This window comes from Emydura macquarii, unplaced genomic scaffold, assembly GCF_026122565.2.
Source record: "Emydura macquarii macquarii isolate MOO-44397 ecotype Brisbane River unplaced genomic scaffold, CSIRO-AGI_Emac_v2 contig_1263, whole genome shotgun sequence".
Classification (NCBI taxonomy): Eukaryota; Metazoa; Chordata; order Testudines; family Chelidae; genus Emydura; species Emydura macquarii.
In genome coordinates, this window is record NW_027131400.1 from 203,470 (window position 1) to 230,306 (window position 26,837).

Genomic DNA, 26,837 nt, shown 5'->3' on the forward strand with positions numbered 1-26,837 from the left:
AACAGTGTGAATGGAGCAGGTTTGGCAATATTCCTTGGCCGGCAATGCTCATTTCAGTGCTAATGAAGACTTTCCTCTTTAACATCAACTAGTGATGCCACTTGCAAACATTGACACATGTATTTTTCACAGGAATTACATGCCCATAACTGTTCACACCACATTGAGATGCGAAAGTATCTTGAAAGGGAAAGGCCCAGGCTTTCTCAAATTGTGCCAGGATTTCCCAGACTGGATCACAATTTCCCAAATTGTGCCAGGAGTCAAAATTAAGATACATAATTCCTGGTTTAAACAAAACAACAACAAGAAGCTAACATTTATAAGTCTGGAAGTTCACATCCATACAAGTAGGGATGTTTGCTGGTCACAGCCTGTTGCAAATACAGGATGCTTTTAAATAATGAAATATGTATAATAAATATTTCCTCTTATATAAATTGCAACACATGCTGAAAGCATTTCCAAATTCATTTAAAATATATCTTTTATTTCACTAGCAATTTCTATTAGGCTATTCCCTCAAATTCTAACTGGCCGGGTTTAGCTGGATAAAAGCTTGTGCGGATATTCTCTGGTAACTTGTGGAACACAGTTTCTGTCAAAGCTTCAGAAAAACTTTTTGAAAAAAAAAAAAAAAAGGAAGGCTTATCTCCTTTCATATAACTGTCCAGAGCAAACAAGGTTACTGAAAAATTTGTAAGAGCAACTTCCTCAAAAAATATATTTTACAGGGCAGAAAACAGGGTAGAAAATTTGGCTTACAATTTAAGTTCTACTTACACTTTTTAGTGAGTACATGAACCTCTTCTGTTTTTAAAACTCTCTGCTAGTCCACTTTAGTGAGTGGAAGAAAAATTCTGACTAGATTGGGAGGGGGAGGGAGAGGAGCAAAGTGACAGACAGCAAAATTTGGATTTTTTTTTAAACAGCTATGCTCAGTAGGAAATGAATGGCAAGTTAGTGATCTGTTTTATAGACAAAATTGTCTGTATGTCCAAGATAACATTTTCAAAAGTTCCCAAGACCTAGATTCCGAAAGATATTTAGGTGCCTAACTCCCAGTGATTCTAGTGGGAGTTAGATACCTAAATACCTTTGAGACAGGGCCTAAGTGACATAGGATCCTATGTCCCATTTTCAAAAAAGACATAGGCAGTTAGGAACCTAAATCTCATTGATTTCAATAGGAGTTAGGCCACGTCTGAATATCCCACCAGGCATCTTTAGGCACCAAAATACCTTTAAAATTTGGTCCTGTCACTTTTGAAAATGTTATCCCTCACCTAAAAATGTAAACAAAACAAGGAAATAATAGCAAACTGGGGAAAAATGATTACTATCCTAATATTTAGTTTCCCCACACATTGCATCTTTACAATATAAAATTCTGTCTTTGTGGGTAGGGACGGCAGGAGGAAGTTTCTACTGTTATGTACAGCATGTGGAGCCTTTTTATTGCCTACTTCTTCTATCTTATTCATTATGGAGTGTGTATAATTGAGGTCAGAACTGGACTTCCTACAAGTTGTCCCCTGAGGCCATGATTCTGGTGAACTGGTTCCTTCAAGCTCACAAGTCAACTGCCTGTTCTGTTCACCCTACCTCTATTAATAAAAGACTCATAAGTTTCATTTGCAATGAAAAGTGATCCTGAACAAAAAATGTGCTGCTAGGAACTCAACCTACTACACTCAGGGCATTATTAGCCTGGAGGGATCCATCTTAATTAAGGTTGTAGAGGACTTCAATTAACAGAACTGGAAAGATCCAGGAACTCATCTCTGTCCCACTGAACTCAGTGGGCTTCTGTCATGGACTTTATAGGATCAAAGATTTAGAAAAGGAAACTAGAATAAATAAACGAGCTTTTCTTTTTCCCCTGCTTGATCAGAGATCTAAGGCCTGCTTATATTAGGGGAATTTGCACTGGTGCAGCTACACTGACATGGTGCAAACCACTAATGTAGACACACTGCAGTGGAGCAACTTATTCTGATACTGGTGCAACTACACCAGTGCCAATGGCTCAATGTAGACAATCACTAAAGGCCAGATTTTCAACGGTAATCAAGCCCCTGATGGTGCAAAAAAAAGGTACCTAGTGGGATTCTCAAAAACAATGGTATTTAGATGCCTTGGCACTTCTGAAAATCCCACTAGGCACCTATCTGAACTTTTCAGAGCCTGAATACCTTTGAAAATCTGGCCCTAAATCATGCAATGTAACGTTAGCCCAAGGTACACATATGTAGCAAGAGGATAATGTTAGGCCATTGGAAAAAGGAGAGAGAGCAGTTAGCTCCAAAGTTCAGGCAACAGTTGCTCTTTGCATTATGGCTTAGACCAGTCATCTTTTCGTTTTGCTAACAAGCCTACAGAGTGCTCAGGTTTAGTCAGAACTTGTACATGCTACACAGAGCGAGTCTGAGCCAAACAGTAAACAACAAATAATAAATACAAAAGTGGGCGGACCCGTCCAAGCTCTCTGTACACAGCCTTTCCTGTTAAATAACCTGAGGTTTAGCAAGCTACTGTCACAAAGGTTCTCCCCAGTCTAAAAGTTGCTCTCCCAACCCCTCCAGCAAAAGCCTTACATGTCTGAGCTCTGCTGCAGCCATGGCTGAGATCCTGCTAGATAATTTTAACTCCCCAGCTAGAATGGGGCTTATCGGAGCAGAGGAGATGTACTTCATAGATAAAAAAACAACTTCCTTTAACTGTAGATTAGATCAGCAGGCTCAGGATCCGTACTTAAAAGCCACATAGCTAAGCACGCTGCTTGTCTCCAGTTTAGCCAAAGATCACTGCTCTCTTGCTTTCCACTGAGAAGAAACAACACTTGAACAGCTTTGTTTCTCCCCTTGCATATTAGTGGACATTGGCACTGCCCTCAACTATGCTTGGGTGCCCTTAAAATGGCATCAGTTCCACCAATTACCACCATCACCACCCAGCATGTTGCTGTGTTTTGGGTAAAGAAGCCATTCCACCACTTAAAGGGAAAAGTGTGAAAAAACTGCTGGTAGAATCAAACATCCTTTGCCCCCAAAGTATTATCCTATTTAGGATAAATTCTGGTCTCATGGAAGTTCTTGAAGTCAAGAACTTGGTTATATCCAAGACAGAATTTGACACTGATTTTATGGTAGGTTCTAGGCTTACCTTCCACAATGCTCTGTGTTAACAAAACATTTTATGATAGGGGCATGGCAGAGACCCATATGTTTAGACTGCCTAACATTTTCCATTATAAACAATTCTTGCAACTTTATTTTGAGAAGTTCTCACTCCTCCATTATTTGCAGCTGGCCTTTGAAATTTGGCAGGGATGTAATTCTGGGTTCAGGGAAGTGTCTTTCTCTGGTGTCATGGAAATCTGTACCTATTTGTCTGCATTATAAGGTGCTGAAAATATCCATCATCTGTCTGTGTTGCACAGCTTGTTTTCAGCAGCATGGCAAAATCTTTCAACATGCCATGAGCCCTCCACATCCATCACCTCAGCTCCTCAAACCAACAGTCCACGGTAGTGCACTGTTTCATTCTATCTATCTATCTATTCATTCCATCTACTATACATTGCATAGACACACCCACTTATGTGATAATTATATTTGTGTAATTTATCATGCACCTTTAACAGTTCTTTTTGCACTCTGCCCACTAAACCATCTCCACCATATTTACTCAAATAGATAAAAACCCTGAGCCATTTCATTCAGCCATTTAAAAAAAAAAAAGAACAATCTCTACAAAAATATTTCCTACTATCCTCTCAAATGTGGAATTTCCCACAAAATTATACTGGCCAAGGTCCCACTGCAGGCAATATTCAGTCCTGCACCAGTGACAGTTTTAAGGTCCAATATCTCATGACTCCTCATGGGCAGAAATGGAAGCTTTAGCCCATATGAGAGGGGAGATTCCCAACTTCCCTATTTTAAAAAGTTTCTAAAACATACTGGTTATAATTTTTTTCACTCAGAAGCCTCTTCAGCTGGATTTATGATACTGCAGAAATCTGGCTTTATTATGGAGGTATAATAGAGAACTCCCAATACAAACATGTAAGACTCCCTCAAACATTTCTAAAATAGTTTTTCTGTTGCATCTTTGTTGCCTACAGAATACATGAGGTTTTACAAGCACTTATTTGGGATGATTCAAAAACTCCCTCAGTGCTTTGCCACTCATGTGAGCAACACAGACATCCCAAACCCTTTACGCCACACTCCAGCTTTATATTCACTCTCTTTCTGAGTTATCACACACAAAAGTATTTTATTACACATACACAGCACACACCCTTGTTGGCCACCAAGGTCCAATTGGATGAGACAGATTGGGTGACTATAAAGAGTTTAGTTCTGATGCCTTCCTAAATGCTCATTAGTTTTGGGCACACAGTTCCGCTGTCAAAATAGCAATGAACTGGACAGAGTAGTATGGACTCATCTCAACCAATTGGATTGTGTTTTGCAATTTAGGGTGGTACACTTCCCCTTTTGTTTTCCTGCCTTGCCTCCCTCTTTTTCAGCAGCCTTCCCTCACTTTTCTCTGCCTGCACTCACCTATTTGTGAATTGCCACAGAACTATTTTAAAGTTGAGCTGTGGTAGACAGCACCTTCAGACATCTATGTACCCCGATATCCTCTTTGCGGAAGTGCTTTAGGAGAAATAGAAGACCATGGCATCCAGGAGTGAGAATCCTGGTATGCACCAAAGCTAACAAGGCAGTGGTATGAGTGACACCTCCTCTGAATTGCCAAGATGGCTTGAAAAAAGGATCTTAGGAATGTGTTAGATTCCCAATGGTGCCAGATGCTGAGATTCAGTAATTAAGCAGGCTCCTCCTGCAAATCAGGTATGTGGGAGGGAAGTAGTGTCAGCCCTTGACCAAACTCAAATTAAAGGAGAGAGGGATAGATATTGCTCTTCCCTTCCTATCCACTCCCCCCCCCCCCGCCCTTTTTTTTTTTAAATGTGTTGAGAAAACTGGCTGGAGTTTTTAGTTTACAGTAAAAGCCATCGTGCCCTGGGTTAAAAGAGTGACACCTCTAAAACCCGTGACTTTGGGCATTTAACCTCACAGTCTGTCAACATTTCAACCCATGGAAGAGGAGTTTTCCCCACTTCTTCTGGAGGCAAAAAATAGTCTTGTGCTCTATGTATTCCAAGCCCATTGCAGTCACCAACTGCTGGGCTGGTGGCCACTTTTACCTTTTGTTTACAATTCCCAGGACAGAGAAGCTCTTAAACTGTATTTGCCTATCAAATGCAAGAAATTCAACAGTGACAATTCACAGCAGCTGCTCTAAATGTTTATTCCAAAACCTGAATGAGGGCAATGGGAATGGGGACCAAATATTCCAGTTCAGCTTTTTAATTAACAGTTAAACATGGGAAGTAGACATGCATCTATTGAAGGTTATATAGCACTTATCACCAAAGTGCCTAAGACCCAGATCCTCAAACTTCCATTGAAGTTAGGAGCCTAAATATCTTTGAGAATCTGGGCCTTAAGTGACTTAGTTTCCCTGGCTTTCAAGTCACTTAGGCACTTCTGAAAATGTCATCTGTGGTTTCTAGGAGAAAAGATCCTGAAACTCAGCGTAGGTGGTTCTGGGTGAGCAGAGCAAAAAGAAAAGAAAAGCGGTTAGAGGTGCCAGATCAGCATGAGAAGGAAATCTGGTGTGGAAAAGAAAGGCAGGAAGGAGATTTGGTAGACAGAGCAGCAGAAGTAGAGGTTGAGGGAGAAAGCTATTCAACATCACAGTGATCCAGCAGTTATAATCTAAAGAAGTTGGCAAGCTGATGAAGGAAATAAAATGACTTAAAGCAGGTCAGGGACATAATTTATTAGTGCTTTGCTCTGCTGGTTTAGGGTATTCTCAGAAGCCAGTAATGAGTTTACTTCTGCATACAGTATTTTCAAAGCTGCCTATCATTTCGCAGTGCTCAAAAGTGATAGAGATTTTGGTTGCTCCATTTTTGAGGGTTCATCTTCAGACATTCAAGTTGGGTATTCAAAAACTGATGCACCCAAAACTCACCAGTCACTAAAGAAAACCTTGGCTGGTGAATTTTGTTCTCTTACTCATGGCTATGAAGGAACCAACTGTACCTTCACTTCTGAGAAAGACGGTGGCATATAAACAAGAATGTATTGTGTCATGTGCACAGTGTTCACCAAAGGAAAGAAGAGCTTTGTGGGGGCATTTCCCAGGCATCTAGGCTCATGTTTGTTGATCTATTGTTCTTTCTCCCCATGCTTGTAATTACCAGCTACCATTCACACATGTGCACAGGACAGACTGGTAGGCTTTGGCCAACCTATACAGGAAGCACTTCCTGTTAAGGGAAAAGAGTTTCAGTGTGTTCCTTTTTTAGAAGGTCTGCAGCATAAGATTCAGCACTCAGGTTAGCATAGGAGGAGGTAAGAGAGGAGATTTTCAAATGCAAGAAGGGGTGGTAGGTGTCTATCTTTCTGTCTAAAATAACTTATGGTCCCTGATCTTTTGACCTTTAAAATGCTAAATGGATGAATAAATATAACCAACTACTGAGGATGGGGTTAGATGATCATCATTCAGTGCAACTACAAATCTGACTAAGCAAGTAGTCCATTTCGAACATTTTAACCTCAGAGATAAGTCATCCCATCAAGATTTCTCATCTAATGTTACTAGTTCCTGGTGGACACTAGTTACTCCTTTCATTTAGCCAAATAGTAATTCCCATTGTCATCTCCAGTTGGCTTATGTTTCAGCTATGCTCCGGAGTCTAGTCTCTCTTCAGTAGACACAATTCTGGTTAACAATAAATGCTACATGAATGTGGTAAGGAGCTAATTGATCTTCTAAAGGGTTATGGTGCAAATGTAATCATAGGCTGAAATGCACCAGAATGCACAGGGTATTCCCATTGTCTAAGAAACCAGGTGGAACACTGGAAAAGTTTTTAGGAGAAAAATGTGCCTGGTCATCTTTTGTCATATGCATCTTGTGTAAATTACCATGGACACATGTTCTCCCTCTGCTGCAATGTGTACATAACCTGTGCGAGGCCCACTGACTGCAATTCCAGGCTCCAAGGCAGAACAGTCCTGTCCCTCTTCTGCCCACGGCCCTGCCCACCACCCAGCCACACTCTTCCCCAGGCCACACCCCGCTCTATCCCAGGCCCCGCCCCACCCTTCCCCCGCTCGGCCCGCTTGCTGCTGCATCCCTCCCCCCTGCTAGGTCCTCCTCCTCTCTTCCACACTCTCCCTTCCTCCCCCAGGTGAAGCAACAGCCAGGAGGTGGGGGGACTGAGCGGGGGTTAAAGGGACGCAATGAGCAGCAGTGCAGGGGTGTGTGAGCAGAGGAGGACAGGAGGGACGCAAGTGGTGAGTGACAACTGGGAAGCTGAGTGGGAGGGGAAAAGGAGTGAAGCGGGGCTGGGTGGAGCCTATGATGGAGCGAGGGTAGAGTGTGGGTGGAGCTGCAGATGGAAGAGGCCCTGGCCCTTTTAAATTGCCAGGCCCCTAAGCAATTCCCTGTCTTTGGGCCTGCCTGTGGGTCATTACAATAATCTGCTGTCCACAACCATTTTCCCTTTCCTCCAAACTTCCTTCTAAGGTCATCTTGATATTTGACTTATGACCTGTGATGATAAAGAGAGAGGGGAAGAGACTGGGGCAGCACTGATAGAAGTATAGCAATGAGTCCATTCGTGTGCAATGTAAGGAGTTTCTACACTTCTATGCCACTGTAATGGTGGTAACAGGTTCTTCTCCTATCTGTCTAGCTAGTTATATAGCCCAAACATTGTAGTATTTCTGTTATTGCATTCATTAAACCTTGACTGACATTAAACCTTTTCTGGTTGGGGGGCCATCTTATCAAACCAACTTGCCTCTGGTGGCCATATTCCACTGACTATGTAAAATGCCTGCTGCATGCCAAGCCTTGCTAATGGGAAATGAAAGTCATGTATTTAACTCTGACAAAGATAGAATGATAAACAAAATGCCTGCCTGTGCAGCTGGAGGGACCCTCAGCTAAATTGAAACATGCACTGATAAGTATTATGAAAGCAGAATTAGATTCCCCCTTATTATGAACTCATCTTTACTTAAAAAAAAAAGTTAGCAAGCAGATGTATGTACTATACTCCAAACAGCATTAAGATTATGTGTAATATGGGGTAGTTGTTATGAAACTGAGTGCTTCTAAACAGGAGAATATAATTTCCAAAGAAAAACTATGGCTAGCTCCAGGAGGATTATTAGAAGGGATGAAAGCAAATCCAGTTCTGAGGTCTAGAGAAATAACATAAATGTTGGATTCAGTGGCTATAAGAAATAGTGCCCAAAGATCATAGTATTGCAGATTGTCTTGGTTGTTGTATAGAGCAGTGAATCTGTTCTTTGCAAGAATGTAACCCCTGTTACCCAAGTAGCCATGGATGGAACATGAAGGTCCTTAAGCAGCTGTAGAAAGATATGATGCAGTCAAGATGATGAAGACTTACTTTACTACTGGGATCCTATGAGAACAAGGGAGATATTTCATTGTATAGAGAAACCCAAGAACAATAGGTTTGGTTTTTTTAAAACTCCCTATAGATATGTACTACTTTGCAATCTCAACACAGGCGTGCAGAGAAGCCTATAGGAGAGTTTCATCACCAACATAGGTAGGTTTCAGCCTGGACCATTTTGCATAATCTGTGTGCGGTTAAATAAATTCTATGTAATCAGAATATTGGCTGTTTTAGTTATCTATATTCACCAGTTATTTGATAGGAGGTTTTTCATCAAGATTTGAACATGTTGCAATGGTAGGTTATTGTGGGGAGAATGATAGGTTCAGTTTACTGATCATGTCAACAAAGATATAAGGGCCACCATTTTCAAAAATAGGTGCCTAAAGTTAGACTCCTAAATGCATAAGTGGCCTGATTTTCCAAACTGCTGAGCAGCTGTACTTTTTAAAATCAGACTACTTATTTTAGGTGCCTAATTATGGGTGCAGGAGCCTAACTTTATGCTCCCACTTTTGAGAATATTGGTTTAAGCACTGAACACAGCGAAGGCTCACAAGGCAGCATGGGGCTGGTGGATCAGACCAGAACAGGTAGTCAGGAGACCCTGGGTTCTAGTCATCATTCTGCTGTGTCAGTTTGGGTGAGCCATTTCATCTTTTTGAGATTCCTTTTCTCCTCCCACTCTTTGTGTGTCTTCTCCATTTAGATTATAAAACACTTCAGGGCAAGGACTGACTCTTAATCTTTATTCATACAGCCTCTAGCACAATGGGGCCCCCAATCTCTCTTGCGATTACTAAGTGCTACTTCCTGGAATCTCTGTTTGTCCAAATCTCAATGGAATTTTACTAGCCGCCAGGTGTTGGCAGACAGGCAATGTGGGCATTTTAATATGTATTCACTTTCCCAACCCAAAGACACATTTCCATCTTTCCTGGTATTAATCCCAGGTCTAAAAGACAGTGGAAATGTTGATTCTAAGACTCTGTAAATTCCTTCTCAGTTGGCCACCCTTCTGGAGACAAGAAGCAGCACAGGCATATTTGAATATGTTACTCTACCGGGGTAAATGTTGGCTTATACATGTCAGGCAACAGCAAACCCAATCCTTCATACTGGGCTGTGAGTTAATGATACTGGGCTTGTCTACATAGTGCATTAGTTCACATCACACAGGTGTAAATTCTAGCGTGCACTAGCATGTTGCACACTAACTGTGGATTCTGTTGGTATGCACTAACGCTGCCCTAGTGCGTGCTACCATAGCTCCATTTCAAACAATACTACATTAATGCACACTGGGGGATTTTAGTGTGCGCCAGGAGGGTCCACACGGGCCAGTTAGTGCTCAACATGCTAGTGCGCCCCTCGTGTGTGGATTAAAGCACGATGTAGACAAGCCCTTAGTCTAAGAAGAAGCACCAGCATTTTGCAAATCAGTTCTGGTTCATGATTAACTGTGAACTAATGGATTTGGCCATTTTGCAGCTTATGCAGGAAAGAGAAATTCAAGTGATTTTCTGGGTATGCCCAATACAAACAACAAGTGTGTAAAAAATGTAAAAAGGTTGGACACAAATAGCCAAAGAATTTGCAAGTTCTGAGTGAGCCGTATGCTATATTGTGCAATGTTTGAAGAAATCCACAGAGCACAGAGCTAAGGTGCTCATGGCCAAGCTAATGTTCAAATGAGTGTTCAAAGAGTTAACAAAATTGGAGTAAACTTTATTTTGCCAGGAACCACACACTTCATAATCTACTACTGATCTCTACTGTATAACAGTTTCCTATGCAGAAAGAGAAGAGTTTCATCTCTTTGAGGGAGAGGCATGCAACCCGTCATGCTTTAGAAACTAGACAAGTGGCAGGATCTTTCTAGTTCCTTTAGGAGGAACTGGCCTGCTGTCCTGCAGACTGCATTCCCCTGTGTGAGGACTGGGGGGAAAAGCACCGAACAACCTCACTGAGTTACCATCTGCTAAAGGGGATGAAGAGACTCAAGACTTTCTAGAACACCAGTCAACTGTACAATGTTTCGTATAATATTATACTGGACTAATATTTCTAAACACAGCAGACCAACCATCTTACCCAAAACTCTCTCATTCTTCTGCTGTCCTCCTGTACTGGTTGAAAGGTCCTCTGGTACAGGCATGGGCTCATCTGCATCATCTGGGACATCACTTATTGGAGGACTTTCCTTGCCTAGTCATAGAGAAGGCAGCATCAGTAAGTCAGTCATCATTTCTGGCTCCATTATAAATACTTTCAAATAGTTCTATAACCAGAACAGCAAATATAACCAAATAAATAATGTTCAATTAACAATATTGGCCGGAGTAGCTAAAAAACTTACCAGGGACCCTAGTCTACTATCTTCCTGCATGAAAAGCTCCTCCTCCAATAGGAGTTATATGCATGGAAGAAGTGTATATGAGGGAATGCCCTTGCTAGATTTACTTTAGGGACTGACTTCTGGGATTGTCAGCCTCACATCTTTTGATAATTATGACATATACAAACAGCTTTTCAGCTGCTAAACTCAAAAGATCCAGGCTAGAAAATGAATAATTACAGATTATGAAGGTAATATTGGATACAGTTTACCAAAAACCTTCCTTTCTTCTATGGATGGTACATGAAGGTAAATAGATTTTTGCTCTGGTGCTAGTAGCTACTAACAGCAAAGCTACACTGACAAACAATTTAAATGCTCTAAAAGCTCTCCTCACAAACCACTTGGGTCCACAGCATGGCTTCATTGTTAGCCACCGATCTCACTGGCTGGTTCACAACACAGGCTCAAGCCTTAAAAAATGGCTTGACCCTGCAAGATGCTTAAGTGCCCTCAGCTCCCAGTAATTTCTATTGCTCAGCCCCTTGCATGACTTGGATGTTAGGGCACTGCTCCCAGGATCAAGTATAACCCAACTTGGTACCACTCTGTGTTTTGTGATTTCTCCTTAGCAACGGGAGACAAACCAATAGCTTGCATACAAGCTCTTGCAGTATAAACAAATCAGGTTCCACAGCAATTTTTTTTTAAATTAAAAAGGTAACATTTCAGTTCCAAATGCAAGACATTTAAGAAAATAATTCCGCTCCTAATTATTGCACCATGACAGATGGTGAGGTTTCCTGTGTTAATTTTCATTCACTGTGGGTACAACACTGTTGTCTAGGACAATAGCATGCATTATCCTGCCAAGAGTCCCTCTTACAATGGTTTTAAATACTCTGGGCCAAATTCAGCCCTGGTGGGACTCTACTGTAATCAATGAAATTATCTAGAAAATTAATTTAACACCATTATTAAAAGACAGTTCTTTGATCAAACAATAAAGAATGAGATAGGCGATGGGCTGGATTCTGTTCTCATTGATGCCGGTTTAACACCACCACTAACTTCAGTATATTTGCTCCTGACTTACATTGGTATGAGATATTAATCAGGCCTCAGGTGTTGTCATAGTGATCAGCACACCTTAGGTGATAGCCACGAGGCATGAAGGCCAAATGCAATAATGCTTGTTAAAATTAACACTCACTCTCACAATATACAAACTTTATTGGGATGCTTACAGTATTTTAGGTTAATGCTAAGAAAAAGGAAAAATTAAAATATGTATAGCTTGGCTAAACAGATACCATAGTGATGGGTGCTACAGAAAACCCTACCACAGAGAAGACTGGGAAATAAGAAAATTATTTCCTTTCTGTAGTGTGACACACCCAGCCTTTTGGCTAAGACAAAGAGTCACATTCCCCACCTGAGCCATGCCTGCACAGGAGTTGAAGAGGCTGGAGAATGGAACGTAGCTTTAAGTCACCTTTGAGACTCATATTATTCTTATATATGAATTAAAGGCCCTTCCAGAGGGCTGTCCCCACCTAAAAGCTGTTCAAACTTACAGTTAGTTATATCAGCCCCCTGGAGGTTTTCTCCATAGATGAGACTAGGCAGAGCACGCCACCCTACCATCTTGCACGTTTCAAGGCCCTATTATGCTCTCAAGCACACAAGTTTGAGCCCACATACTCCAAATTACTCTAGATTTGGGAGAAGGAGTTATCATAAAAAGCATCGGGCTTGTGTTTCTAAAGACCAATTTAAATAGATAACTGCAGACCACCCTAGGGAATAGCAAGCCTAAAATCAGAACTTTATTCTCCCTAAAGTTAGGCATCCTACCTCTACATCTTTAAAGGATTCAGAAAAAAATTTAGAAGGTCAAGAACTTTGTTAGTTTATAGCAAATAAGCCGATTGGCCAGATGGATATGGGTTCCTGCTTGTTTAGTTTTATTTTAAAAAGTCAGTGGAGCTGATTTACACAAGCTGAAGATCGAGCACACTACTTTGTCTGAGGGATTGGAGTGAAGGAAATTCCACTTTGCAAACTTTGCTTTAATAACTCTTGCCACAGAAGCCTGGATTTCTTCCCACTGCACATGATAGCACAATTCTTGTTTACAAAAAGGCTATTTTAAAAATAGTTTTAAAATGGATATGTTTTTGGAGCTTTTTCTCTTGGATTCCAGAGCATGATATTCTTATTTCATGCCTTAACTACATCTAAATTGTTACACCTTGATAAATTCACTACTGCATGGTAATCTTACAGATATGCAATCTCACTAACATTTCTTGCAGATGAATTTAAAAATGGAAAGGGGGAAAAGAAACAGTTCTCCATTTAATTTCTAACAGGCATGTCCAGAATAACAACAGATGTAAGGGAGGCAATTGTAAAGCTAGTAGTGAGCACTGGAGCTATTTGTTAAAATGTCACATAACCATCCAAGTCCCGCACATTTACTCCACTCAAAGTGTGTGAAACACACACACGTGGCAGTCTAGTATCTGGGTGTGTATTTTGTGTTTTTTAAAACAGCCTTAAAACACAACCTTGTTTATAAAAAGCTTTAGAGGGAAAGCACAGGACTTCACAGAAATCTGAATTCTAGTCTCGACTTTGCCACTGAGTCTTTGGGTGGCACTGGGCAAGTCACATGGATGCCTAAAATTAGGCACCCAAATCCATATTTAGGCTCTCAAATAGGGTCTCAAATGCCTAACCCTTGACACCTGTGTGAGTGAATTGTAGCATTAGGGCCTAACCCTGCAAATTGTTTACTTGGCAGGATCAGGCCCTCAACCTCTACTTCAGTTTCTCCATCTCTATCATGGGAATGATAGCACTGACCTATGAAACAGGGGTTTTGGGAAGCTTTTGGAACTAATCCAATAAGGTTCTGAGCATTTTTTACTCCCAATGAAACCAATGAGTGCAGAGCTGGCTCAGCACCTCCACAGAATTTTTTCACGCCTCAGAGGTTTAGGCCAGAAAGTTGGTTTGGGAACACCCAGCCTTATTAAAAATAAGACAGTAAATGTTTTCTTTTAGAAATACTGATCTTTACTTTTCTATAAATTAATGTTGGCTAAAGAGTAATGCAAAAAGAGAGAAATAAGATTGTCTTGACCAAAAACTAGAAACCTAATTCTTCTTTCATTTATGACACTTTTAAACGGGTGTAATTCCACTGACATTGATGGAGTTACTCCCAATTTACACCTGCTTGAGAAGAGAATCAGACCCACAAGTGGAGCTAAATACAGCTAAGCCTGCAGCTAAGGATCTAGCCTGCAATGTTGAAAGCAAAACCTTTTTCCCTGTTTTCTCATCAACTGGCAAAAGTGGAGAATTACAAATAGTGTTTCCTTGGCGAGATCTTTGTGTGATAGTGGCGGAAACATTCACACTGCTTTTTCATTCTCCCTCAACTGTTAGACCCAATCTAGAACTGAAAAAAACAGCAGGATAAACACTGCTGGTTAAGTGAGATATTATCTGTGTTTTCTGATTCTCTTGTATGGGTGCCGGATACTGTTTGGTTAAATGTATGTCAGCTCTCTCTTCATTTCAGAACTGCAACTGCTTGCCTCATAAAATACCACTTTCAGGAGGAAAAAAAAGGTGAACTCTGAGCTTATCATAGAGCGCTTTGGTTCCTATAGGAGCTAGCAGTTGCTGAATTCCTAGAAGTGGGAACATTTGTAAACACAAAAGGCCTACTCTGATCTCACTTATGCCCATTTTACGCTGTGTTGGCCTGATTCTCCACTGCCACACTTAGTGTCAGTTACAGCTATGCAAAGCCAATGGTGGCAAAATGCTGCCATTCTAATTTGATAGGGCTCTTACACCTACTTTACACAGTGTAAATAACTACACCAGGCAAAAGGCAGTGGCACACCAGGCCATGTAGCCCATTAGCTGAGATTCTACAATGGAGCTGAGGAGCACTAGGCACAGTTCAGGAGAAGAGTACCAAGGTGATTTGCAGCTGCAGTTATGACTTCTTGGTCCTGGGGCTGTACAACTGCCAAGCTTGCTCCCAACATAAATTACAGCGGTCTTGTCCTGCAATTACGTCCCTGGTGGCATATGGCGTCCCAAATGGGACGGAGGGGGGTGAAGAGTAGATTCCCACATCCCATGCCCTTTGGCCAGCAGAGGTTGGCTGCCTTATGGGAAGGAAATAAGTAGCACCCCTTAAAGGGGTGTAGCAGCATACAACTGTTCCTGTGAGCTCCAGAGAGCATTCTGCCTCCTCAGTTGCTTTGCATGGCATGAAAACTAGGCCATGCTACTGTCTGCAACATCAAATACATCATAATATCAGATGGAAAAATAAGATACTGAAATGATTTATTGAATTACCAATTGTCCAATGGGTGATGTCACCGCCAATGTCAGAATACTTTACTTGTATTAATGAGGTACCTACGGGGGTTAATCTGCTGTTGCCTTTGGAATACTGAGTTCACCCACAGCTCAGATCACAAATGAAAGCAAGTGTACAGCTACTTGACTGCATCACAAACCCAGATCAGTTCAACAGAACTGACAGTCTCTACTCAAAGGGAGCCCAAATCTAAAATATCAGCGTGTCACTGGCACAGCAGTGTGAGGAGGTTTATGTAGGGCATCTGCAGTAGGCAGATTGTATCAGAGAGCTAAAATTCACCTCAGAGTTTGCTTCTTTAAGAAAAGAAAATCACCAGCGTCACAAATACCTAGGGATGCTGGGGAAATACTGGAAGCAGCACCAATCCTTCGGCATTTGGAGAGCTGGAAGGATTTCTCTCACTTAGGAGATACTACTGGAGCTCCCTTCAAATCATCCCCTCCAGGAAAGAGGCATAGTGTGGCCTCCTAACCCATGAATCAAGGCAGCCTCCAGTCCCATGGAGAGCTAGCCCACCACACTGCTCCTTCTCATGGCAGCATAGCTTGTATGGAATGGTGCTGCCTCTGGCCAGCCATTGCAAGAGGGAGCAGATGTGGAGCTCAAGTTAATGCTATTTTAAGCACCATGATATTAGATGTGGATATCCACTGGGATATGTGTTGCCACTGAGTTGGAGAATGATACAGCTATCTCCAGCACCCCTGGAACCCAGCAGAGTCCAATTCCCATCAGGCACCATGAAGGAGATTCTGTGGCACACAGAATTATTGAATTTGAATTACAACGCAACTAAAAGCTCTAGTCTAAACAGATCCTTAGAATTTTGTCTGTATAAGGAATGCAGGATCGATACTCCATTGCTTTTCTTGCTGAGAAATGTATGTGCCAAACTAGTATACACAGATAGCAAGTTTTAATTATTTCAATGTGCAATAGAATATTGATGTTCAATATATTTAGTTATTATCTAAAAATGATGATGATAATAATAATAATTATTATTATTATTTGAGGGAAATCCAACAAGCCTGTACAGAATAGCTGAAAATTTTCTGTTGAAAAGTGTGATGGAAAATGGCTTTTTTTGTCAAAACAGAAAGTCCCATGGCATACATCCATTTTCTTTTAAACTTATCAGGTTTTTATATAAAAACCAAAAATATCACACACAAAAAGTGGTTTTTCTTTTCTGATGAAAACTCAAAAAGATTTCTAATAAACTAAATTTTATAACACACACACACACAATTTCGTTTTTCATATATATAATTTACTTTTACATTTTTTCCTGCAAAAAAAATAGATGAAAACTCTATTTACAGTATTCCATTAAATTTTTTGCAGGAAAAAATGTCCTGACTAGCACTATGGTCCAAGGCCATTTTATAATCACATACAGATGATCTTTAAGTACAGATCCTGCAAACATTTATGCACTTGCCTAATTTTAACTGTGAGAGTTGTCCGTTAAAATGAACCACCTGCTTAAGTGCCTGCAGGATGGAGGCCTCAATGAACAAAGGTGGCCTGTCCTAGACAGCTTACTAAAAGTGAAAACTGAAAGTCATTTGCCATTGCAGCTGTCAAATATGAGAAAACCTATGGAGAAGGTAAACTACACGAGTCCCTAAGACTAGAACTGGAGCACTCTAGTACTAAAAATAATATTATCTTGATAATCTATATTTCTAGATTTGACAAGGGACCAATCTTGTCCCCAATGAGGTCAATAATAAAACTCCGAATGGGAGAAACATGAGATGCCAAGGGCCTGAAGAATCCTAACTATGATATTCATAGGACAAATTTTAGAGGCCTAACTCTTCCATTTCTTATGATGACCCTTCTCAAGTAATGCTTAAATGTTCTTTCAAAGCATTGCCACCTTGGAATAAAACAGTTATGAGTCTTAAAGTCTCATGCCAGTGGTGCCATGGCTTTTAATATCTACCCAGATATTTATCTATCCAGTCTTTATTTTTTAAATCTAACAGAGTTATAAAAGATTTTGTAAGGGAGGGGAAAAATCCAAAAACCTACTTGGTGAGCAATTTTTTTAATTAATATTTTTCCCTCATGACTGAAGTGTATTTGTCCTGAAACTGGCATGTACCAGTCCATCTTTTGTTCCCCAAAAAAACAACATGAGTCTGACCATGCTTCAGGGATACAGGTTTAATGTAAAGTTACTTATATTTTCCTCAGCTTCTTGATTTATAAAGTTCCTTAAAAAAATGTATGCACTATTGGTTTGATATTAAGTGATACCATTAATTATATCCTGTTTTCCACTCTGGCATTACAAAAGATCAAAGCAATTATAATGACAATAACAACAACACTGCACTGCGGTACAGAGATTAACAGGAATTCAGGATTTTCATCATAGATGTATTCTTTAAGGATCTCACCTGAAACCTGGGACATATCTTGAGCCTCATCTGTTTCCATTTTCCTCAAGTAATCTAAGAAAGAGAGGAAGAGCATTAAGTTAATGTGAAATACAAAAAACAAGACAAAAAGCGGAGGTGGGAGGGAGAAAAATCCTTTGCTATTTAACTATGAGATTATCTGGCAAGAAAAATGTATTTTTCCTCTTTATTTTCCTCCTTGCATACCTGGGTATCAGACTGGCACAGACCTTGATCCTTTTAAAAACAGCATTACAAAGATTTATAAAAATATCATTACAAGCACAGGAGGACCAAATTTGTTATTTATTGTTAATTTCCTACTGCATAATAACCCAAAATGCAAACTGACTGCAACAAAATTAAGCAGAAAATTAAATGGCCCTGGGTCATTGTAGGCACAGAATTCATTCTCTTGGTTGATCCATAGTTATGTTCTTTCTAATTTACTGAGCATGCATCGATGAACCTTGAGTCAGCTTGGTGACACGCGTACAATCAGCAATCAAAAAACGAAGCAATTTGCTGAAGAATGTCTCATTTACCCAGGCAAGGCTGCATATCTGAGCAGCAACCGCCACTACCTCCATTAATAATGAATACACCTCAAGCAGTGGCAGATGGGCAAAACAGCAGCTTCAGTCTTTGGCCCTCACTCTTTCAGGAGCCCTTGCTTCAGACCACACCAGTTTTCTTCTACACAGGGAGAAGTAAAGCTCCCTAAAATAGCAAAACAAGCCCAGGAGACAAAGGGAACCCAGGCCTTCCTGTTTTGCTGACAGATGGCTGGCTCCTCAGATTGGTAACAAATACTGGGAAGCTACTGCCCTTCTGTTGCAACACATACTGTTCTGAAAGTAAGTTGCGAGTGACCACAAACCCCCGGGAGAAGCACGCCGAGGGTTAGTGGGTAGAAATAAAATTAAAGTTTTCACTTGAAGCACAAGCCTACAAGTCTGGAGTCTCAAGTGCCTGTGGTGAACATCTGGTAGCGCCTTGGATAATAAATGGCTTGCTAGAGCTGGTATTCCCAATAGAACCTGATGTTAAACTTTCAGCACGGAGCTGGCAACTCAGGTAACCATATGGGAAAAAAGTTCTTTAACCTGTAAACTCTGTCTACTACAAGACTTCGGTCTTCCTCTGATGTAAACTATCATAGCTTCTTTGACTTCAATGGAACTGTAACAATTTATACCAGCTGACGATCTGCTCCCTAGATGTCATTACAGTCAAGGCACCACCACCACCAGTCTAATATTCTGGAATCAGAAAAGTGGCAATGGAAATCTATTTCCATGAAAGAGTTAGAAACAGAAGAGGATAGTGCCTGAGTCACTGTACAAAGAGTTATACCATTATTCTGATGTTTGGGCCAACCTTACAATATCCATTCTTCTCAAATCCTCAAACATCTCTTTTTCTTGAAAAGAAAAGAAAAGAAAAGAAAAGAAAAGAAAAGAAAAGAAAAGAAACCATCAGCAATGTTGGGGATGGTAATGTGATACCAAATAAATGACAGTGGAAAAACTTGTAACAGCAGTAGTTCAATTTAATTCTCCAATGAATTTTATGGACTTTCCATGCAAAATTTATCTCTGAATCCACACAGTGTACTTCACATCTAATATTCTGCTCTTCATACACATGCAGGTTTCCCTTTCATGCCAATAGAAGCTTTGTGCACAAGATAGAACACTGTATCAGCATGCTCATCTGCTGTGTGTGGATTTAAGAGCTGACTTTTACCCACTGTATTTTGCTACCATGCCTTCGGGTCAGTCTCTTCCTGCAGGTATTCCATCCACTGTGGAACTGCCATAATGCTACTAAACATACCAGACTGTTTTGTTTTCCTTTATTTCAGTCCCAAATTTAAGTCCCAGCCAAAACAATCTGTAAAAAAAAAAAAATCACTGCCTAAAATATATTGCAGCTTTGCCAAACACAAAAACCTCCCACCCAACAATTCCTCCCACTCAACTCCTGAAGGGAAGAAGAGACTTCAATGTGTTCATTTTAAAAATAAAGATAGGTTGTATTTCCTACTGACTACTTATCTTGAGGGAGGGAAAATCCAGCATCATCTTCTAAATGTAACCTGTTCAGTTACTGGAAATATGGTATATATTGGCAGGTGGGACTGTACAAGAGTCCAGTCTATGTATATATACACTCCCTTTGTTCTCCTAAAAGGGTCACTGAACAAAAATGAAGAAAAAGACATTCCTATGCATCTCTTGCTGTCTTAGATGACCATTGACCATTTCATTGTGGCATGGTGAATTCCAGCAAAACAAAAACCTCAAGAAAATATACACCGGAAGGGAATCCTATACATTAATTAAACAATCTCTAGAATAATTACAAAATACTTCAAGTGCTATTTCCAGGGCTTCAGAGAAGACAAAACAAAATATGGGGGTTTTCTTCTACCTCATTAGATCCACTAAGGATGGTCACTTGTCACAGAAAAGGGTATTTAAATATGAAAATTTCTATTTTATTATTCTCATTGTTACCTGCTTTTAACATGACAAACCATACAACCACAGCATTTCTGTGGCATACTAAGTCCTGAATCATTCATATTTTCCCAACGCATGCTCCTTTTTTGCTTTTTAGCTGGAGTCCAATGTGGTGTTAAATTTGCAAAGGTTTCTCGGTTTCTGGTTAAGATAGGACAGGTGGCTGGGTGTTCTTGAAGAGGGGCCTTCCTTTCTGCCACACGCCTCCCCCGGGTCTGTGAAAGCCTAGATTTGCTGACCTTCAGGACATTCTCCCAGGCTCGCCTATTTCCCTGGGCTTTTGGCAGGAACAGGAGATTGATTAGAGTTTTGGAATGAGTGGATGGGCAATATATTGGTGTGGTTGGGAAAGAGGAGGGAATGACTTTTTTAAATAGTCATTGGACCTCATAAATAGTCTTATGTGCATTCAGCATCCATGGCATTGATCGTTCAATAAATGTAAAGTAATTAATTAAATTAAAGCAGGTACCACATAGTTTGAAGGGGAAAATAATAGTGTGATCTTATGTTAAAAGATCTTTAGATTGTAAGTACCAGCGAAGTCCCAACCAACTCCAATGAAAGTTTTAGGTTTGTGAGGGATGCATGACTGAGCCCATATCTAAGTGCTGGGACAACACTTTCTTTTATTTTTGTGACTGTTACAAAGGTTCTTAAATCCTTACTTGGACATAATCTCTCATTGGGCCAAATTTTTATGTATTGAGAGCACTACTTCTCCAAGTGACATTAACATGGGTATATGTCTAATTAAGAACCAATGACCTATTCTTGTTTCTGTTGAAATCAATGGGAGTTTGCCATTGACTGCAGGGGAGCAGGATATAGCCCTTAGTAAGGACACTAGGATTCCCCCCAACCCAAGTAACTATTTAAGAGTATGGATTTTAAATGCTCGTATTGGTACTTATCACAGGTGTACACAAAAGGACTTCTGCAGATGTTTTTATGGCATGAGACATGGAAAAAAATACTATTGTTTAGTAAAAAGAAAACATTAACAACGAACCTCTTGCAAATGTTCATAAAGTCAGTGGACCAAATTCACTATTAGCATGATTGTGTGCAATTTCACTGCCTTCTATACATTTGTATCTGCTTATGCTAGCAATGAATATAAGACAACATTTTTTAAACTTCAGTGCCTAAAGTTAGACACATAGGTCCACGTTTAGGCACCCAAATAAGCAGCCATTAACTTCAATGGGAGGTGCTCAGCATCTCTGGAAATTCAGGCCTCTTTTATTTAGGTGCCTAAATATGGAGTGAAGTGCTTCAACCATTATAAAAAATATCTACAAACCTCCCTTTAAAATATTATATAGTTTCTTCAAATCTCCTTAGAAATTGAATTCAAACCAATATGTTTTCCTCTTAATAATCTAGAAAATTGATTGCAAAAATTAATTATAATGGTTTTGAAAACAAAATACTGTAAATATTTGGGTCTTAACATTATTAATCCTAGAGAAACACACACTAAAATGGATGTGTTATATGGGTCATGTTTTACACAAAGAGATGCTTTAAATAAGAAAACAATTAACTGATATAGATACACACACACAGAAATTATGCAGGTTACCATCTACTCAGATCCTGGGTGTGCAAGTGTGCACGATTTCTTTTCCTCTTTTCAACCCCTCTCTACAACTTAGCCTATGCAGTGTTCATGGGAAATGCATGTGTGTACCAGCCACATCATGTTTAAGTGATAACACATGCACGGTTTTGAATGTGTTCACATGGAACACTTTTAACCTTTCATAGCCTGAAGAAAAGTTGAGTGGGTCAAGTTCTGCTGTCAGTTACACCCATGCAATGCCATTCAAATTCAGCTGAGGTAAACTGGTATAACTGAGAGGAGAATTTGGCCCAATATGCACATTTTAGACTTGAACCTATTTTTTTCCCCACCTGATGGTCAAAATGGGTCACATTCACTATTCACATCAATTACAGTTCATTTCAGTAAGGTTACACCAGGGATGAATTGGGGCCAAGAAGTTAATGGGGCCCTTTAGGATGCTGTGAGGGGAAAAAAAATCCTTATAAAAGTTAATTTTCCTAATTTAGGATGTTGCCCTTCAAAATTTCTGCAAATGGAGTGTTGCTGCATTACTTCATGTCATATTTTTCAATGAAAATTTAAAGGTAAACCATATACATTACAGCATAGCATTCATACAGTGCATTATATATTCACAATCATGTACAAGCATGAGGGCTCATCCCTGCATCCTGCGCAACCAAAACTCCCACTGAAACTAATGGGATTTTGGAGAGTGAAGAGACTGCAGGATAGAGCCCATTGCATAATCAACTCCAATGCACAGACCCAATCCTGCAAACACTTCCACGCATTCTTTGCTTAAAGCACCTGCATAGTGTCTTCAATGGGACAACACACATGCCTACTGTTAAGCATATACATGTTTGCAGGATCAAGGTCTATATTAACACAGTGTAGGCTAGATCCTAATCTCAAATACACTGGTGAAAATTTGGAGTAACACTATTGACCTCAGTTGAGTTATTTTGGATTTACACCAGCACACCTGAGATCAGAATCTGGCCCTCTTTTTATATAGCTCTTGTTATGGTTTTGTGAAGTATAAATAGGGCCCAAGTATCTCATCCCTGGCTACTTGTTTCCTGCCCATTTTGCAGGATTTTTAGTTCCAGTAGATAAATGGAAAGGTCTCTGAGATGCACAACTAAACAGCCATACAGCTAGTGATACTGCTCTCCCTTAAATGATGTGCACAACAAAAGGATGAGGGCTTGTAAAGTGTTCAAAAGAGTCAGAAGAAGAAGTCCCATTTACATTTAGTCTTGTGCTCCTACCTGCCTCAGGCACTTTTGAAAATCCCACCCAAAATGCACACATGATGGCTGAACAGGGGCTCTTCAGTTGCTATAACCATGGGCTAATAGGTCTATTCCAAAAAGAACACAATCCTCCCCAACAAAGCCTTGCAGAGTAAGGGATGATTTCGTAACCCTCATTCACGCAAGCAATAAACGGAACTCATTTGAGGACCTGGCCTTAAATGATTACTGATGTTAGTATAGTGAGTCTGCTTTTTTGTGGTCTTTGAAATATAAGTCTCAGGGGCTCTTGATCATACAGGATACAACATAAAAAAAAAAACAACACGGCCACAGCAATGCATATAACATGAGTTGTAACTTCAGCAAAACACAGAGAGGTCAAACTCGATAAAGCCAACCCAGATAGCTTCCCGGCAGACAGAGCACAATCAAAGAACTATACCGCTCAAAGTATTTGAAAGCGTATGCATATTAATGTCATGACTAAGCGAGGAGTGGCATGTACATCAAGTCCCCCAATTAATGAAAAAAGTCTGCCATTGCATTCATCTGCATAACTGCAGTGTACGTGTATCTTTAACTGCATCAAAGGGCTTCAAACTGCAGAATGTTACTGAGATAATTCCCTCAAATCTGCTAAAGCTGAGGTTTGGAGCAAAGACCCTGAGACATGATGAACGAACAAAGAGGAAAAAACCTGTAAAAGTATTTATCCTTCTATTATTTCTATTTTTTTTGAAAATGTGTCTACTGTAAATTATGTCATTTTGTTTTAAAGGACCCTTTACTGTCAAAGTGGGTAGAGGACGATGAAGGCAAAAGAAGGAAGGTTATTAAGTTTGGGTAAAATGTAGCATATTCTGAAACAACTGAGAAAGATGTGGTGGAAATACTTATAGAAAATTGCTAGAAACCTGTAAACTAGTTTTAATTAAAAGTGTTCAATATCTCAACAAGCAGCTGATAATTAACTTTATCACTGTAGTTTAATAAAGTAGGCTTCACAATCTCTATGAATGACGCTACTTTAGAACCATTTTAATTCTATTTTAATTTCCTCCCTATCACACTACTCAATATAAATAGTAACGAAGAAGAAAAAAAAAGTCCCTTCTAGAGACTGAAAATAGAGCATCACGCTATGGACTTCAGTATGTTTCTAATATCTATTTAAAATACCTTCACTGCTATTATGGGACTCTATAAAAAGAAGTTTAAAATGAAGATCAATCCTTCCCTCCCACCCCCCACAATTTCTCTTCTACCAAGTCTATATTCAACATTTTCCATAAAGCCTAGGGAGAAGTTTCATTTTTCTACTCCCGACAGACGTAAATTTTGTTTAACTATAGGAATTGACAAAACAATGATAAACGTACAGTGAAAATTCAATTGAGAATTCCTGCCTACAAAATGAGGGAAGCACTGTAATTCAAGACATGAGATTAAAAAAAAAAGAACTCTGCTATCTGCACAGATTCAAAATATTTATATTCCTGGGCACTTGTAAAATTAATTTTCATGTTAATAGACAATTGTGAAGGTCTGACAAAGTTGTAACAGACATACTATATAATTCTCAGCTCTTTGGGATTTGTTATAAAAGCACTGCAAATGATGTTTTAAAAAAGTATATACATTCCACATATAATCTTACGAGCATCCTACTATATTTCAGTTGTATCTATATTACAGTATATTATTAAGGGAAGGAATACATATCTTCCCTTTTTATTCACTTTGTATACAAATTCTTGCAATTTTCAGATATCCATGCCTGAGCCAATGCAAAAATAAAAAAAAAAGGATGCTCCAAATTTTGAGATTGCAACTGGATCCATTTGAAGAAAAACTGCTTTGCACAATGAGAAAAATAAGGAGACAAATTTTCCTAATTAAGGCCACACTTCAGTAATTCATTGAACTCGGACACATTTCTGCAGTAAGCCAAATAAAAGCACCATCACATAGAAGAGAAGCACACCTCCATCATAGAAACAAACTGACTAAAAAAGTCGAGTGTGAAAATTAAGACACGGATGCTACCACTCTATCAAAGAGCCAAATTCTTCTCTAGGACATTCTTGCACGGCTCCCTCTCCATTCAGGCCTGGGGAACATTCCATGCAGAACTGTACTTTTTGTATTTTTTTTTAATGTATAACTTGAAAAACATAGAACACATTTATTACAGCAAATCTAGCAAAACAGTTAAGAAAAATGGACATTTTTATATCTGATGGACCATTTATTGCCAAATACCCAAGACATATATGCATAAGAATCAGCAGTCAATTTGGTTTGTTCAAATGACAAGGGGTTTTAGTACCTGTATCCCATGATTGTGGAATTACTTCCTAATTTCTCTTCACAGATGTTCAAATTGCTTCAGATCAAAAAGGGACATTATTAGCTCAGAACAGTATATTACATGTATGTGATTTTTCCCCCTAGATATAGTTAAAAATAATTCCTAAATTTACTAATAACTGAAATAAAGTAACGGATTTTTCCCTCTATTTCTTTCTTTTGTTTACTCTGTGTTTTGCTACACTTTGGACCTTATTCACAATTGATTATTGCAGTTTTACACTGCTGTCACTTCATTCTTTTCAATGGGGGTGACACACATGTAAAATTGAGTAATATAGTGGTGGATTTGTATGTAGTCAGTTTCACGGTTACATACATAAGAATGGCCATGCTGGATCAGACCAATGGTCCATCTGGCCCAGTATCCTGTCTTCCGAGAGTGGCCAATGCCAGGTGCTTCAGGGGGAATGAATAGAACAGGTAATCATAAAGTGATTCATCCTGTCGGCCATCTCCAGCCTCTGACAAACAGCAATCCCTGCTTATCTTGGCTAATAGCCATTGATGGACCTATCCTCCGTGAACGTATCTAGTTCTTTTTTGTACCTCTTTATAATCTGGCCTTCATAACATCTTCTGGCAAGGAGTTCCACAGGCTGACTGTGTGCTGTGTGAAGAAATACTTCTTTTTGTTTGTTTTAAACCTGCTGCCTATTAATTTTATTTGGTGACCCCTAGTTTTTGTGTTATGAGAAGGAATCAGTCAGTGTTTCCTTTACTGAGAAGGCTAATGAAACATCAACAGGGGAATATAAAAGTTGTTTTAAATTTTATTTAAAATATATCTTTAATTAAAATTAATCTAAAGAAACAGATGCTTCCCATTGCTTTTAAAATCATTAACATTTTAGATCATATTTTGTTTAAATCATCCTGTGATGCCTCTTAGAAAAATGCAATATAAATGCATTTTGTTGTCGTATTAAAGTACACTCACAAGGTAAGCCCCTGATCCTGCACAAACACACACGACTTCCCAATGTGACAACTCATTGAGTAAAGATAAGAATATCCATCAATTTTTGCAGGTATGGGGCCTAGATTTGCATCCAACAGGTACAATTTGATTTGGTCACAGTCTACCCAGCTCAAAGTAGCTAGGATCTCTATCCATTCTGCAGACTCTTCATTTTCAAACAGAGCACAAAAGGGGGCATAACCTAGGGGGAAAAGGTGTGGTTTAGGGTTTTGTTTTTTAAGATGCACCACATCCATTCCTCTCTCTGCAAAAATTCTCAGTTCTGTTCAAATTTAGGACCCAATCCACATGTAAAACTCCTACTGACCATAAATCATAATGATGCACACATGTAGGATTGGGGAGAGCAAGTCAAAGCTGACCTTGGAAGCTGCAACTTGCCCTCTTTCATCAGTTCCGATGCATAGCCACCAGGGA

General features: G+C 39.6%; 1 protein-coding gene across 4 annotated transcripts in view; it reads right to left on the minus strand.

The window, feature by feature from the left end:
- Positions 1 to 26,837, minus strand: part of IKZF1 (IKAROS family zinc finger 1) — a 93,162-nt gene that overhangs the window by 61,193 nt on the left and 5,132 nt on the right. For all 4 annotated transcript variants that reach the window (XM_067550327.1, XM_067550326.1, XM_067550329.1 and 1 more), the window contains exons 2-3: positions 17,703 to 17,756; positions 10,625 to 10,738 (exon numbers count right to left, since the gene is read on the minus strand). In XM_067550327.1, the coding sequence (XP_067406428.1) occupies positions 10,625 to 10,738; positions 17,703 to 17,742 (154 nt within the window). In that variant the 5' untranslated portion in view covers positions 17,743 to 17,756. The remainder of the gene's footprint in view (positions 1 to 10,624; positions 10,739 to 17,702; positions 17,757 to 26,837) is intronic.